At 38.5% G+C, this 17,339-nt stretch overlaps 1 protein-coding gene across 3 annotated transcripts in view; it reads right to left on the bottom strand.

Moving 5' to 3' along the window:
• Positions 1-16,815, bottom strand: part of LOC111369428 — a 23,318-nt gene extending 6,503 nt beyond the window's left edge. For 2 of the 3 annotated variants that reach the window (XM_022990939.1, XM_022990940.1), the window contains exons 1-10: positions 16,361-16,815; positions 16,118-16,250; positions 15,982-16,022; positions 15,802-15,895; positions 8,305-9,620; positions 7,184-7,315; positions 5,940-6,012; positions 5,649-5,688; positions 5,426-5,498; positions 4,706-4,771 (exon numbers count right to left, since the gene is read on the bottom strand). In XM_022990939.1, coding sequence (XP_022846707.1) covers positions 4,706-4,771; positions 5,426-5,498; positions 5,649-5,688; positions 5,940-6,012; positions 7,184-7,315; positions 8,305-9,620; positions 15,802-15,895; positions 15,982-16,022; positions 16,118-16,250; positions 16,361-16,671 — 2,279 coding nt within the window. In that variant the 5' untranslated portion in view covers positions 16,672-16,815. Of the gene's footprint in view, positions 1-4,705; positions 4,772-5,425; positions 5,499-5,648; positions 5,689-5,939; positions 6,013-7,183; positions 7,316-8,304; positions 9,621-15,801; positions 15,896-15,981; positions 16,023-16,117; positions 16,251-16,360 lie in introns of those variants that run through there. The other variant, XM_022990941.1, reaches the window with a different exon arrangement.
• Positions 16,816-17,339: the final 524 nt, after the last annotated feature.

The following is a 17,339-nucleotide window of genomic DNA, read 5'->3' as shown; positions in this document are numbered from 1 at the left end:
GAGGCAGCTAAGGTACACTTCGAAACAGGTAAATGGGGGCTTCCACTAGTTATGCATAAAACCAACTAGCTCTCCGAGAGTAGCTTATGCTCCATCACACCCTCCCATATCTCATATTTAAGATTTCTAATTTTCTATAGTTAGTACATATTAATATCTCCTTTATACTTGCACATAGATACCATAACACTTTTCGTCTCTTCATTTATACTATAATATTTTATCGATTATTTTATCACCATAAAACACCTACGTCATCTAAACATTTTCCGAACTTCCCATCCTCTTCATTGCGCTTCAGTTGGGGACACCAGGATTCTAGTAGTGCTAGTTGGGAAGACCAGGATTCTAGTATAGCTAACATTCCTGTCCTCAATAGAGTTTGACAGATCCCCAAGATCCACTCAACATCACACATTAAATATGATCAGAATATTTCAATCATATTGTCTCATGAGTATCTAATTCAATGTTTTAAATCTGAAAATCAATAGTTTATGTTTGCCATTGTAAGGTTAGCAACTGGAGTGCTAGAGAACTTATTATTAAATACGTTGAGATTTCAAATCAATATGGACACATGAGTTTGCGGATCCCATTAGAACATATACGACTATTTGACATCATATATGGTCTCTCATGATAGATGAATCAAGAAACCGCATTACGGTGCCTGTGAATAAAGGGGAGATTCAAAATTGTTCAAATTATAGAGGTATCAAGTTCATGCACCATACTCTAAAAGTATGGGAGAAGGTGACCAAACATAGATTACAGTGTAATTCAAAGGTTTCAAAAAATAAATTTGATTTCCTGCCGGGAATATCTAGTATGGATCCATTAACTTGCTTCGGATATTGATGGAGATATATAGAGAAATAAACAGACAATATGTATCCATTTCCTTGCTTAGGAGATTGATGGAGACATAGAGAAATAAACAGACCTTCAAATGATTTTTATTGATCTATAAAAGTGTAAGATAGGGTTCCTAGGGAAGTGCTATGGTGCATGCTAGAGAGAGATTCTATCAGATATATCGACACGAATGTAGCATATCAACCTAATGTTTCCTCCCTATATCTTTACTAGAGCGACCCCTTCTCATAGAATAGAGAAAGAATAGAGACGTGGATTCTAAGAGACTGAAATTGTAATCCTCTTTTCTTCTTTAGCGTGTCTGTTTCCCATTTTTTACCAAAAAATGCATTCTTCCTATCACATCACCGGGTCCCATAATATGAAATGCAAAGTGAAATGATAAGTGGTTTTGTCTTTTCCATTTCTACCCCTCATTTGGCTTTACTTACCGACATTTTGGACTTTTCCATTAAGAAAGTTTGCACGCCACCCAATGCACACACAATACATAAATAACTGATCAAGAACTAAATGTGTTGGTAATAGCCACCATGTCCTCGTCAGCAATAACCTTTTCTAAAAAAAAAATTAACTAATGTTTTCCCCCATATCTACATTTAACAATTACAACAACAATTTATCTTCACATATTATTCGAAAACACGGACGTAGAGCAAGTTATCGAAATTCAAATTGCAACAATGCAAACGAATTTTCATTCTAATTGAGCCATATAATCACTTAGTCTGTCCAACTTGCTCCTAGGCTTTTCTGAAGCATTCATTCAGCTACTATTTCATCGTAGTCATTCAGTAGCTCCACCTTTGTGGCAGTAGGATCTGTCATTACCTTCGTGAATGGCTCGTCAACCACATGATTCACTCGCAAGAAGTTGTGAATATCCATTGTGGCTACAATAACTGCGACCGGATGGAAATGGGTAGTTGGGCATACGGTCAAAAATTTTCCACCTATTTTTCTAGATTCCGAATGCACGTTCAATAACATTTGGACATGATGAGTGCTGGTAATTAAACCTTACAAGCATTCCGAAATCTACGCCTGTGATCTGATGCTTTATCACGAAACTGTTGAAAATGATACAATATATTCAATCCCTTGTATGGTGCCATATGCCCAAGATAGTGTGTAAATCCTGAGTCGACCATATAAAACTTATCACCACGAGTTGTGAGAAGTGAATGTCTGGGCTATGGGTAGCCCTAGCTAAGATTTGCACATCGTATGTATTATTGATTGTACCAGCTAGCACAAAAGTAAAACATAAATTAAAGTGCAGCCAACACATTTTGTGTTGGTATCCTTTTATGACTTATGAAATGAACTCGTTCATGGTGTGGCAAAATAGCCTGAACGTACGTCCCGTCAATCTCATCGAACAATCGATGCTTGTTCATATCCAATCTATGATAGCTAGCACGATCATTATAATTTAGATATGTCTTATTAAACTTGTAGAGAAAGCCAGCATCTCACATAGAACCTCTTTGAAGTAGTGGTCCATCGTTTGCAACGAATGATTGAAATGTGTTTGGACTTGTCTGTATCCCTGTCCATGTGCTAAGATGGACAAGAACATACCAACTTGCTCATATACGTCGAATTGCTACCCACCTTATACACCATACTCATCAAGAAGTGAATGTTAATTTCACGACATATGTGGTACATTCGGAACTCCTGGAAGTTCAATTTGCCGTCGGGTGTTTCCATCACCTCTAACGTAAACGTATGGCCATTTCATAAGGAAATCTATGAATTTGACACTGCTATTCGCGGTATTATCTTCTCGCATCAGAATGCGCTATTTGACAATAATGGAGCCACTCCTTTATGTCCTGAACGAGTTCATTGAAAAACTGAAGCTCTCTGATATCTTCATCGGAGTCGGAAGCTGGTTCAATTTCACAATCGGGATCCTCACCTTCCATGACAACAATTGTGAAAAAAACTACCAACTACTTTGTGAAGATAATTCGAATAAAAATTTCAAACTAAGTGTAGTAGACTAGTTTTGCATTGTCAATTGTATTCACGTGACATGCATTTTATAGACATTATGTAAGTTGTAGTATTTAAGTATGAAATGATGTGTAAGGTGAACTTGTCCTAAAACTGTACAAACCCTGAGATGTAGGGAAAAAGAAGATGCATGCATTGATTTTCACCATGACAAACCGTACCATCACACATTTATATTGTAACACAGCCTCTGTGATGTAACACCAAAAACGAGCCCAAAAAAAAAATTAATAGGCGAAAGGGAAAAAGAAAATGAATAGACTGTAATTGTCAGTAATGTTTGGGGCCTGTTAGGTTGCCATTTCTTACCTCTATTGTATAAAAAATCTAATCGTTGCTTGCCAATTCATCTAAAACCCACGTGACATAGCATTGTACAAAATTCTCTTTTAACTTTTCCTTTTCTACTCTCCCCACTGTTCCTGCAATTCATTTATCCACCAACCCCCAACAATCGCATACACACACTCCCCACAACCTTTCAACCGTTACCTTTTGACCCATCACAAAATTGCTTCATTCCCGAACTCGACAGGCAATGAAATAGAACGAAATAGGCTCCAACATTGTGCAAAAGGTTGATTTTGTGTTCCACTTCCTGTTTCAACCCGCCGCCCTTCACGTGTTAACGAGACAGTGGGGAAGATCCCAACCAATCGTCGATCGAAAAACAGAGGAGCCTCCATACCTATGAACACTATTGAACTGGAGGACCTTCGGCTAGTAACTCCTCAAATGGATCCTTATTTCCTGCAGATATGTACGCACATTCAACTTGCGTTACTGTTCGTCCCGTCATTTTTTCCGTCCACAATACTATAGACCAAAAATCCATCGATTACATTTTTCACCATTGCAAATGAATTACGATGCCCAGTCTAGCTCCTTTACGCTGCTCAACACAAGTCCATTACCAAGATAAAGAAACATATTCGGTGGACAAGATTTTCTTAAATGGCTAGTGAAACAGCCATAGCCGAAGGCCACTATTATGGCAAGCATTTCAAGAAGGTCGACTGGGAGAAAGTAAATTCTCTTTTCAACCTCCACTCCGATCATGGTTGGAACATGCAGCAGCTGCGGAATCGTTTGTATGCCATACGGCATGAGCACAAGTGTTTCCAAGAATTGATTAACAGGAAAAATTGTTACGACCAAGACTAGTGGACCCGGAAAATCCAGTTAGTTCCTTCGTTGAAACGTTCTAATGACTTCACAATTACCTCTCATCTGTGTCAATTAGTCATGAAAAATTATTGGACATTTACGTTACATTTAGATATTTGTTTTCCCCAACTTTTACATATATATTGTTCATATGCTAAATTAGTTTTTTAGGCAGTTTGAGAGGTACGTGATGACCATAGCCATAGGGATTCATATTGAGAAGTGTCTGCAGTCTATCTCTCTCACGTTCACTATGCCCTCTTATTTTTTACCCAAATTACTGCAAATAAGTCTTGATTTGTTTGTTGTTGTCGTATGGTGTCTTGGCGACCTTAATTTCATAATTTTCACCGAATTGGACTTTAGTGTAAGTAAATGCACGATTATTTGAGCTCATATATTGTTGACCAGCTATTCAACAAAACATGCACGTTGGGAGCACATCAAAATATATTTTGCCAAGAGTTCCTAACTTTTAGTATCTCAAGTTGTATGCGATTTCATCCCAAACAATTTGTAGTTAAAATGTATAACGAACTTCCTCCAGAAAAATAAAATTGCAGAACAACCACTAGAGAAGGAGAGAGGAGATTGAAGTAACGCAAAACATAAGATGTGCACATAACCTACGTACCGTATGTCCCAAAACTTTAAGCCTTTATGACCAGCAGTGACAATAACATTCGCGCCCTCAGAATCACTGCAAATTTGGACATACTTTATATTGAAATTAGCTCATACAAAAAGGAAAACGCATCTGTACATGGTAAAATAAATAGAGAAGGAAATATTGTAACTCATTAGCATCGTGATTCATGATCAACATTTTTTTGATATAATGACTTTGAGAGAGCAACAAAAGATGATTGTCATTGATCGAAAGAAGTAATAAAGGACAAACAAGACTTTCAAAATGTGCCTGCATAAGCTAACCAAAGGAAGTTAGTGGTTAAATTATTCATCTATATCTTGGCTAGGGCAAGATTTCTCCACTCTATTTTCACTCTGTTTTTTAAGGATATTTCAAAATATGAAATCCCCTCCCCATCCAAGGCCGGTTGTCAATTGGGATGAATTATTGAAGAAGGTCTGGCTGGAGAACGTCAGCAGATTTGACAGGATCAAGTCATTGGTTTGGATGTCAGGAGATGTGAGACTTCGTTTCTTACAATTTTCTCCACGATATATTTCGGTGAGAGTATCTAAGTTCCTCAGGAATCTATCAGGACAAAGTTCCCTGAGGTTACATTGCAGACCATTGTACATACACATGCATATGACATGAATCTCTTTCACTTAATGATGCTAATCTAAATAATAGTAAAAGGGAAAATGCTCATCAAGAATCACTAACCTTTGAACTGGAGCCCAAGCAAGAGCCCTAATAGGAACTGTATCTGCACTGAAGCAGAGCAGCGGCCTGGTGTCTGCAGATTAAGAAAATTGAAGAGGTTGAGACTAAACACCTCTCTCAATTTCAATAACAAACTGTTATGGAACCCATTTTTAATGGAAACAACAGCTTTCATATATCAGCAACTACATTTTAGAAGAAAAGGTTCCCAAGTTGTCAATACCAGTTGATGATCCGGTCGTTGAAAATTTCCACAAGGCAACCTGAATTTACAGAAAGATAGAATAGAAATCTTAATGATAAATAAAGAATCACTGGACAAAGTTAATTTAGATCTGGGCTAACCAGCTCAGCTAAAATATAATCTTTTGCTGCAGGAAACTAACATATTGTTTTTAGACAAGTGGAACTCTAAGAGGACAAAAGGCAAGCGATGTACCTTTTTCCTCATTAATATGAAACATGAATTATGACCAATTGCATTCAGTTTGAAAGAGTAAAGAAGAAAGAATACCACTCCGTCATGACATCCAGCCAGAATCATATCATGCAGAGCGGATGTAGACCACTCCACGGTTAAAGGAATACTGTGAAGAAAAGATTCACAGTACATGAGTTAGAAATCAAATGAGAAACAAATCACAAGATTGTGAAGAAAAGTATGCATTTAAAAGTATCTAATCTTCAAAATATCAATATTTAACATCCTAGAATATTATATAGCCCCCGTTTGATTCCCATTCTTTGGCCACAAAAATGAAAAATATGACCGTATCCATCACATCAAGCCATCATATTTGACTTTCTATCTCTTGTGTGGGTCCCGTAACGGCTATATTTTTCATTCTCAATCTATGGGAATCAAACGGGGCCATATTTACAAATTATGGACTCACAAATTCATAAACCAAGGTAAATAATGCAAATATGATCCAGATGTAAATCTCAATTTCAAGGCGAAAACAAATTTAAAGTAAACCTTGGTTGACATGAATCAAGTATACACTGTCAAAATCAATGTGTAGTGGCGTAATCAATTTGAGCATTGTTAGCATATTCAGGGCAGGACTTCTACAAAAATAAGCACCTAACACAACTGCATATCTTAAGAATTGCATCAAGGACATAAACATGATAATGGATTTCTCACTAGCTTAATATATTTTACCACATGCATGGTTCTCCATGCTGAAGAACAAATTTGCACGTTACAGGATTATTTTAGCCTATGTTTGGACCACATTTTTTCAAAACTCATTTTCAACTGTTCCCATAAAATAATATTACACGTAAATTGAAGACTTCTCCTTATCATTTTAACCATACATTCTCCAAAAAAAAAATCACTATTCAAAAACTCATCCCCCCCCCCCCCCCCAACACTTCGGTTAAAATGGAGCCCCAAACAAGGGCTTAAAGTATCCGAGCTAACAATCACAAGTCTAGTGCCCCATCCTACCATTACCCCCATCCGGCACACGCCTAAGGATAAATGAAACAGAAATCATCCACCTACCATACACAATAAAAAAATGCAGAACTTGCAACAATGACAAAATATGAAAATAGGCTAAAGTTTGTGAAAATAGGCTATAGTTTGTTCCAATATAATCACCAAATTTCTTCACAGAATTAGGTCTCTGCAGAAACTTTGGAATTTATTTTATCAAACCAACAGAGTACATAAATTTTCTCCATGGCAACATGTTTTAAGTAACGCATTGATAATAAAAGAAAATATATCAACAGCTACACTACCTTTGCCTATCACCACACTTTAGCGTTGAACATCTGAATACTGGTGCCAGTTTGATGAACCGAGGATCAGTACCCTCTTTTTGGCAAGCAGGATATATAAGTTCAACTGTGCGAGGAAAAGGAACCTCCCACCTGCATTAGGCAAGTGGGATATTAGAAAGAAACACCTTTGGTAAAAGGATTGCGAGAAAGCAACATGAAAGATAAAAGCATAGTGGATCAAGGATAACAATTTGGGGAAGCCCAAATAAAAGCTAGTCCACTTGGTATGATATTATCTACTTTGGCCTGGCCTGCACGGTTTTGTTCTTGGACTTTCAACCAAAAGGCCTCATACCAATTGGGTGCCATCTTTCACTTATAAATCAGTCCTATTTTCCTTCCCCAGGCGATGTGAGATTGAGGTCACTAAAATAATATCAATTACAACCATAAAGCAACAAAGATCATATTCTAGTCAAAATCACACAAGGATTATGGGAGGTTTGACACTATCACTTATTTGCAGATTGATAGTCAAATGATGACAACTTTCGAAGTTAAAAACCACGGCAAAACAACTTTGGAAACAATTTGGAAAATGTACTAGCATAAGATCTATGCCTAAATAAGCATTACATGCATATCGATCACACACTAAAAATAAAATAAAATAAAATAAATAAAATTAATGTGCCCTCGAATAATCATATGCAAGTTAAGCAGTTTCAAGTGGCATTTGTTGATTGCTGATAAAGATAACTTATAAATTATACACCATTGACACGTCTAGCAAGAACTAGAGCTCAAATTCAAAACAACAAAAATAACATATGAGTGCCTATTATTTTAAAAATAAACTCCAGCCATCTGGAGTTGAGTAGGAGATGAACTACATTTAATCTATAAGCAGAATAATCTTTGCAAGATTGATTTCAACAAGAAACTGAGACTCGTGAATGTCACTGTCACTATTTTATGTCACAGTTGCCACATCTTATTACTTCCTTTAGAGTATAAACGTACAAGAAACTAATAAAAGGGAATTATTTCTAAAATAAAACATAAAAAATAATGATTCGCATTTAAAGCTGAGAGAAATGTACCCAAAGAAAGGAATAAAATTAAATGAGAGATCATACACTTCTAGCGCTCCATTTCCAAGCAAGACAGCAAGATACCCCATTCTGTGCATGGATTCAGAATCACGAGCACTAAATGGTCGCCACTTCACATCCCATGCAACTTTTCCGTTATGAGCTAAACATAACATCATTCTAGGCAATGCAACATCGTTCGAAATTGCAGAAGCCATCTCTACAAAATGTAATCTTGATGAATCTTCAGGTTGTTCAATTGCAAGAGCTTCCACATAGTGGATATCTGAATCAATCTTCTCCACAGGTTCATTTGTAGATTTCTTTCTTGTTCTTCCTCTTGGCCTTTGCAATTTTGTTGATTCGTTGGTCTTAACTGCTTCCTTTTTAGTGATACCCAATTTTGGTTTTTTATTCACCCGAGAAGCCAACAATAATGCATCTGCATTAACCGAATCAACAAGTTTTGCTCTAGAGTCTCCACTGACAACTTGTTCATTCGTATTTGCGGAATCCGTCTCTACAGAATGTAATCTAGATGAATCTTCAGGGTACTCAATTGCAAGAGGTTGCACATATTGGCTCTCAGAATCAATCTTCTCCACAGGTACATTTACAGGTTTCTTTAGTGGTCTCCTTCGTAGTCTTTGAGGTTTTGTTGAATTGTTGGATTTAAGTGTTTCCTTTTCTTTATTCACCTGAAAAGCCATCAATAATGCATCTTCATTAACTGAATCATCATGTTCGTTTGTATTTGCAGAAGCGCTCTCTATAGAATGTAATATGGATGAATCTTCAGGGTAGTCAATTGCCAGAGGTTGCACATATTGGCTCTCTGAATCAATCTTCTCCACAGGTTTCTTTCGTGGTCTCCCTCTTGGCCTTTGTGATCTTGTCGATTCATTGGCCTTAACTGTTTCCTTTTCTTTATTCACCTGAGAAGCCATCAACAATGCATTTGCATTTACTGAATCGTCAAGTTTTGTCCTAGAGTATTCACTGACAACTTGTTCATTTGTATCTGCAGAAGCCCTCTGTACAGAATACAATCCAGATATATCTTCAAGGTATTCAATTGCAAGAGATTGCACATATTGGCTATCTGAGTCGATCTTCTCCACATTTTCATTTATAGGTTTCTTTCTTGGTCTCCCTCTTGGCCTTGGCAGTTTTATTGATTCATTAGCCTTAACTCTCTCCTTTTTCTTGGTACCCAATTTTCGCTTTTTATTCACTTGAGAAGGTGCATCTTCTGAACAGACATTAAGTAAACACCATATCTGGATGACACCCCTGCCAGTTAAAGGGACACCGATCTTGTGATATGTAGATTCAGGTGGATGAGCAGCAACAGCGACGAACTGTAACATCAATTATGGATAGTAAAATACAAGGTTAATGTACTACAAATATGTAAAAAGCAAACTTTCTCATTTTCCACAATGTCATAGGTTGTAACTAAAAATCCAATAACCATTCAACCTAGAATAACTCAGGTGAGAGTTGGAAAAGATGATATGATTAAGGCGCAAAGGTCACAAAAATATTTGTGTTTCTTCTAGCATTTTAAAGTTAATAAGGAGATCAGAAAGTCCAAAGTGGCATAGTGTGTGATTCCATTAAAAGGAAATACATCAAGAAAATAGACATTTTTTTGGAAAATCCTAAAGATAATACAATTAATATGGAAATGAGTTATGTGAGTATAGAGCTGCCTTGAAAAATAGATGCTGCCTCTTAACATCCAAACTGGAAGAAACTTTACCAAGAAGCTGATAGACCCCCCGTCATACACATATATTCTAGAAGATCTAAGAAGGTGGAGGGAGCAGATGGGCGGGAACACTAGCAGCTGAATTAGTTACACAAACAGAAGTTACCTAGAGTCTTATAAATAAGAGGGTAGGGAGAACTAGTAGGCAAGCAATTAGAAAGTGAGAGAAGGAGTCATTATTGGTTTACAGCCTTCTATAGGCTTCCTGTTTTTTTTAATACGGTTCTGTACTTCAATCTTATTTCAATAAAGAGTTGTTGATTTTGTTCTTCTTAGTGGAACCTTAACATTTGGTATCAGAGCGGCTGATCCTGATGGCACAGAAGAAGATGGAGAGCAGAATGGAGACAGTTGAAAAGGATATGGAAGAGGTGAAATCGGAATTGCAGAGGCTACCAGGACTAGAGAAATCTGTGGAACATCTATCCCAAAACATAAACAAGATACTGCAATCTATGGAAGCAACCCAGAGGGCAGTGGCAGCATTAGCACTCCCTCGGTCAGGAACAAATGATCCTCGTGAAGGAGAAGGATCGGGAGCTGCTAAGGAAGGAAAGTCACCTCAAATCGCATCCAACGATATCACAAGCCTTAAAGACACCAAAGAAAGAGGAAAATGGCCCGAAGTCTCCGGCGAAGTATGCTCCGAGGAGGAGATAGTGAATTTCGGTACAAACAGGGAAGGCGGTGATTGGCGGCGAATCAGAAAATTAGAAATGCCTATCTTAAGCGGAGACAACCCGGATGGATAGGTATTTTGAAGTGAATGGATTGTCGGAACGAGAGAAATTAGGGGCGATAGCTGTTAGCCTCGATGGGGACACCTTGTCGTAGCTACAATGGACGGAAGTCAGGGAACCCATTCAAAATTGGGTGCAATTTCGCCATCATCTTTTGAGACGTTTTTGACCAACACAGGAAGGAAAACTCTGTGAAAATTTTTTGGCAGTTCGGCAGGAGGGGACAGTGGCGGAGTTCAGACGAACCTTCGAAGTATTGGCCGCCCCATTGATTAGGCTCTCAGAGGAGGTCTTGGAAAGTACTTTCATGAATGGGCTCAAAACCGAAATAAGGGCTGAGGTCCGATTATTGAGGCCTGTTGGGCTTGGAAATATCATGGAAATAGCCCAGCGAGTGGAAGACTGAAATCGGTTACTAAAAACGGCCCAGGTTACTTGGGGGTCCAAATCTTCAAAACCCAACTATCTTACTTCCAGTTGTGGCTCGAAGAAGCTGGATAATTTTCCAACCCAATCAGTGACTATGGGGGAAAAGCCGTCACCGCTTCGCCGAGAATTTCCGACCAAGAGGTTGACGGAGGCAGAGTTACAGTCCAGGAGGGAGAAGGGATTGTGTTTCAAGTGCGATGAAAAATACATGTTTGGGCATCAATGTAAGAATAACGAACTTAGGGTTCTGTTAGTCCAGGAGGGCGATGAGGAGGAACCGAGGTTCGAAACGCAGGAGGAAAAACAACCGGTGGAAGTAGCGGACAAGGTCGAACTATCCATAAACTCCGTGGTAGGGTTGACCACACCAGGAACAATGAAGATGATGGGAAGGATGGGCTCGTGAGCTGTGACTGTTTTGATAGATTGTGGCGCGACCCATAATTTCCTCTCACTCAGGCTGGTCGATGAGTTGGAACTACCTATTACCAACACTACTAACTATGAGGTAGTGATGGGCACTAGAGAATCAGTAAGAGGCAAGGGGATTTGCAAGGGGGTGGGCTTGGAAATTCAAAACCTGTGGATCGTTGAGGATTTCCTTCCTCTAGAACTTGGTAGTACGGAAGTGATCTTAGGAATGCAGTGGTTGGGCAGTCTGGGGATGATGGAAGTTGACTGGAAATTATTAACAATGCGGTTCAAGGTGGGGAACGCAGATATAACTCTCAAAGGAGACCCAGTGCTCAATAAATCCGGAATTTCACTAAAAACCTTGGTTAAGGTTCTGCAAAAGGAGGGGCAAGGAATATGGTTGGGTAGTCTTACTACCACGAGAGAAGGGGATAATATAAACCCTACCCTACCTGCAGGAGTAGCAAGGGTCATTGAACGCCACTCTCAGGTTTTTAATCCCACAGGCAAGCTGCCTCCAAGCAGCAGTAGGGACTATTCCATCATTTTGAGAGAAGGACCAGAACCAGTCAGTGTGCGGCCGTATAGATATCCTCATTTTCAGAAAAATGAGATCGAACGTTTGGTGAAGGAAATGCTAATTGCAAGACTAATACAACCCAGCACTAGCCTGTTTTCAAGCCTCGTATTGCTGGTCAAAAAGAAAGACGGAGGTTGGAGGTTTTGCATATATTACCGAGCATTGAATAAGGTCACTGTTCCAGACAAATTCCCTATTCCTGTGATAGACGAACTACTGGATGAATTGCATGGAGCTTCGGTGTTCTCGAAACTGAATTTGAGGTCTGGATATCATCAAATTAGAGTGAGGAAGGAAGATATTAGCAAAACGGCATTTAGAACCCATGAAGGGCATTACGAATTTCTAGTAATGCCTTTCGGATTGACCAATGCGCCGGCAACCTTCCAGTCCCTGATGAATCAAGTATTTAAAGAATATCTGAGGAAGTTTGTGCTTGTATTCTTCGACGATATTTTAATTTATAGCAAAGACCAAGCATCCTATGAGCAACACCTGGATTTGGTTTTCATGGTTTTGGCATCACATCAACTAGTTGTGAACGCCAAAAAATGTATGTTCGCCAGCACCAGATAAAATATTTGGGACACTTGGTTTCGGCTCAAGGGGTAGCGGCTAACCCGAGTAAAATTGCAGCTATGGAGAAGTGGCCCACTCCTCGAAACCTGAGGGAACTCCATGGTTTTCTGGGGTTGACCGGATATTATCGGAAGTTCGTGGCAAGATATGGAACCATAGCATGGGCCCTCACCCAACAGTTAAAGAAAGACGCATTTAATTGGAAATCTGATGCAGAGGAAGCGTTCCAGAAATTAAAGAAGGCGATGACCACAATTCCAGTACTTGCACTTCCGGATTTTTCTCAGCCCTTCATCATAGAAATAGATGCATCGGGTTATGGGTTGGGCGCAGTGCTCATGCAAAATCAACGCCCCTTAGCATACTTCAGTCAAGTTTTATCAGCAAAATCTCAGCTTAAATCTGTGTATGAACGAGAACTAATGGCCATTGTGTTGTCTGTCCAGAAATGGAGACATTACGTATTGGGGCGAAAATTCATCATTCGAACTGACCAGCGGAGTCTGAAGTACCTGCTGGAGCAAAGAGTGATTCCAGCGAGTTCCAACATTGGGTGGCCAAACTATTGGGCTATGAATTTGAAATCCAATATCGTCCAGGATCAAACAATAAAGCTGCTGATGCACTGTCCCGAATAGAAAGGCCTCCTGAACTTTCAGCTCTTAGCTTCTCTTGGGTCATCGATGTACAGTTAATAGCTGCACAGGTGGAGGCTGATTCCAAATTATCAAAGATTAAAAAGGATTTGCAAGAGGACCTTGACTCTCACCCACGTTATTCACTGGAGCAAGGCAAGTTGCTTTACAAGGATCGCCTAGTCCTTCCCCGATCTTCTTCCGTGATTCCATCCCTATTATTGGAATTCCACAGTAGCTCAGCGAGAGGGCATTCAGGGTTCTTTCGCACTTACAAGTGCATCACAGGCGATTTATATTGGGAAGGTATGAAGAAAGATATAAAGAAATTTGTAGAAGGGATTTTTGTGAAGGAGGTAATCAAACTTCATGGGGTACCGCGTTCAATCGTGTCAGACAGGGATAAAATTTTTGTCAGTAACTTCTGGTCGAAACTATTCAGGTTGCAAGGTACTTTCCTTTGTCGAAGTACTGCATACCATCCTCAAACCGACGGGCAAACGAAGGTGGTAAACCGATGTGTTGAGAACTATCTACGGTGCTTTGCGTATGACAAACCGCGAAGTTGGAGTAACTGGCTGCCTTGGGCCGAATATTGGTACAATACGACTTATCATGCTTCCACAAATACCACACCTTTTCGAGCCGTCTACGGAAGAGACCCTCCTCCTCTTGTTCGGTATGGGTCCCAATCGACAAAAGTAAATGAGGTAGAACTGCAGTTGAGTGAACGAGATGCAATCTTGGATGAGCTCAAAACACACTTACTACGTTCTCAAGCAAGGATGAAGTCAATGGCTGACCGTCATCGCCGACAAGTCAACTTTAATGAAGGCGACTTGGTCTATGTTAAACTCCGACCATATCGCCTTCGTTCCTTGGCTAGGAAACCGAATGAGAAGCTTGGACCACGTTACTTTGGTCCTTTCAAAATCATCAAACGTATTGGGTTGGTTGCATACAAACTGGAGCTTCCTTCCTCCGCCTCCATCCATCCTGTTTTCCATGTTTCACAGCTGAAAAAGGCCCTGGGCGAAAACGAGGTATGCCAGCAGATTCCCCCACACTTAACTACCACCATGGAATGGGTTGTAGAGCCAAAACAGGTCCTGGGCACCAGAAGTTCACCAGCAGGGCAAGAAGTCTTAATCAAATGGAAAGGGTTTCCAGTTTCAGAAGCTTCTTGGGAGTCAACAACATCCATTTCTAATCACTTTCCGAATCTCCACCCTGAGGACAAGGTGTCTTTCGAACCCAGGGGTGATGATAGACCACCCGTCATACACATATATTCTAGAAGATCTAAGAAGTTGGAGGGAGCAGATGGGCGGGAACACTAGCAACTGAATTAGTTACACAAACAGAAGTTGTTACCTAGAGGCTTATAAATAAGAGGGTAGGGAGAACTAATAGGCAAGCAATTAGAAAGTGAGAGGAGTCATTATTGGTTTACAGCCTTCTATAGGCTTCCTTTTTTTTAATACAGTTTTGTACTTCAATCTTATTTCAATAAAGAGTTGTTGATTTTGTTCTTCTCAGTGGAACCTTAACAGAAGCCAAAACCAAATTTGAGTTACCTACAAGACCATCTATGTAGGCAAGTGCTTTTCATTTGAAAGAAGAACTCTCAAAGACAAAGAAGTGATGCCGCTGAAGACTAAATTTTGGTAAATAAATATATTATCAACATAAGCTTTTAGATGAGATGGTTCAACTTGGTATCAAAGCAAATAGAAATCTAGATTCAAGTTTTGCCAATGCCCATTTATGAAAGTGTACATGTCTCCGGCCTTTGTGAAAGTAAATGAATACAGTTTGCACGCAAGTGACATGTTGAAGGCTAATTTCATAGAAACAAATGTGTATCATCTAAAACAAATTAAGCTTTTTTGACAAGAAGGTCCAACAGATGTATGCATAGAATCCCCTGCAAATATATTCCTAAAAATTAGAAGTGTTTTAGATTCCGTGCAGCAATTACTAGTCGATCAATAATGGGAAATTTTCATAACATAAATACTCCAAGATGTATGATCTATTGGAGGTTATCTATGATAAAGAATAATCGAAACCCTTTCCTTCTGCGCATTGTTATAAAACGTCAAGCACAACTACAGACGAATGTGTTCCATTCGATTTTTTATTTTTTTTATTTTTATTTTTATTTTTTTGAATTTGCTATAGTAAAATTCAGTTCTTTAAGGTTTCTCTGTGTGGCAGGAGATTCACTAATCCAACAATTTGCTATCATATCAAAACATCTTCAAACTATCCTAATACATGTTCTTGTGTTATTCATTCTGATTACACTTCTAAGGGAACCCTCTCAAAGCTAATAAAGTAAGAATAAGCATAGAATGTCACAGAAATAAGTAATAATAATTGAAATACCTCAGAATTAATGTGATTGAGAGAACTACGGTCAGCTCTAGGGCACCAGTCTACTGCCCAGACATTGCCTCCAACATACATTACAAAGTCTTTGCTGCAGCAAGCTTCAGTGAGTACAAAATAAATAGATATAAATTCAAATGTTTCAATAGCACATCTCAATCCAATTCCTCAACGTACCTTGATTCAGAACCTGCAACCATTCCCCCATTCTGTGCCTCCTGCATTTCAAAACAATTCAGTTAGAAACTATTTAATTCACTCCAAATTTTTTTCCCTAATTTCATGTAACGTGCAAAGTTATTATGTAACATGCCTTAGGAACGGTAGCAGCAGAAAACTGAGGCAAGGTAATCCCACCTATTACATCTTTAACCTTGGAACTATTTCTCTCTTTTTGACAAGCAAATCTTATGGTCCTTGGCGGGTAAGAAAAATGCCTCCATTCTCTACAATCAAATCATAATCCAAATCTTATTACTTAAATCAACGTAGGCTCAACAATTACATTCCAATTAACCAAAAATATCAAATTTACAATGAAAATCATTAGTATGACCTCAAGAATGTAATAGCATTGGAGAATCGTTGAATTTCGGTTTTATTAGAACCAATTATTTCTGGCTCTCCACAGAGTTTGGATATTGTATGAACGGCTTTGAAGTGATTTTCAACTGAATAATCGAAAATTGAAGTTATGATTCCTGGTGAAGTAGTACAAGAATTGATTTTTTCTGTCGGGCCGGAAAATTGAGCGGGTTCAGTATTACGGGCTACTTCGGCGTATCGGGCTCGAGTTTTTTGCTTCTTTGACTTACTTTTTCGGTTCAATGGTACGTCGATTTCCGCTGGTTCATCTGCTTCTACCATGTTCTCCGCTGTCAATTTCACTCTGCGAGTTCGATTGCGTTCTCGAGGGTCTGCTTCGGAGTTTTAAGGTAGGGATTAGGGGTTAGTATCGGTTTTGGAGTTTACCGGGATAGGATTTGCACGATTTTTAGCCTCTACTTTGTGGCCTTTGAAACCCAAAATTCTCAATATTAAATTTTGAATTTATATATAGAACATTTTATTTTGTGATTAAGGCCTCCTTATTATTTTCTTATTAAAATGAAAAATATGATCGTTATTTATTAGACCAAATCCTATATTTGACTTTTTATCTCTTGTATGGAGCCATAACAATTATATTTTTTATTCTCAATTTTACAATTATGTGACTCAAACGGGGGGCTAAAAATGATTGTGTAGACAAAAAAAAATTTGTATAATGGTGTCAAACATACACAATAGTTCACCGTTTGGATTTTCAATTATAAAGATATTATCTTTTAATGCTTTACATAATAGTTTACATATATATATACATAACAATTTCTAAATGGATGATGTGAAATATGATTGAGTTACATTTTTTTAACCAAATGAAGAAAAAAAAAACGGAGCTTGGCTACTCTCTTTTGAAAACATCATCCGTATGTAAATCATTATATAACTCAATTATTTACAAATTACATTATTCTATTTTAAATATCTTG

Source organism: Olea europaea, chromosome 20 (genome assembly GCF_002742605.1).
Source record: "Olea europaea var. sylvestris chromosome 20, O_europaea_v1, whole genome shotgun sequence".
NCBI classification, from domain to species: domain Eukaryota; kingdom Viridiplantae; phylum Streptophyta; class Magnoliopsida; order Lamiales; family Oleaceae; genus Olea; species Olea europaea.
Note: the sequence above shows the minus strand (reverse complement) of the source record. Positions and strands in the feature narration are given on the sequence as shown.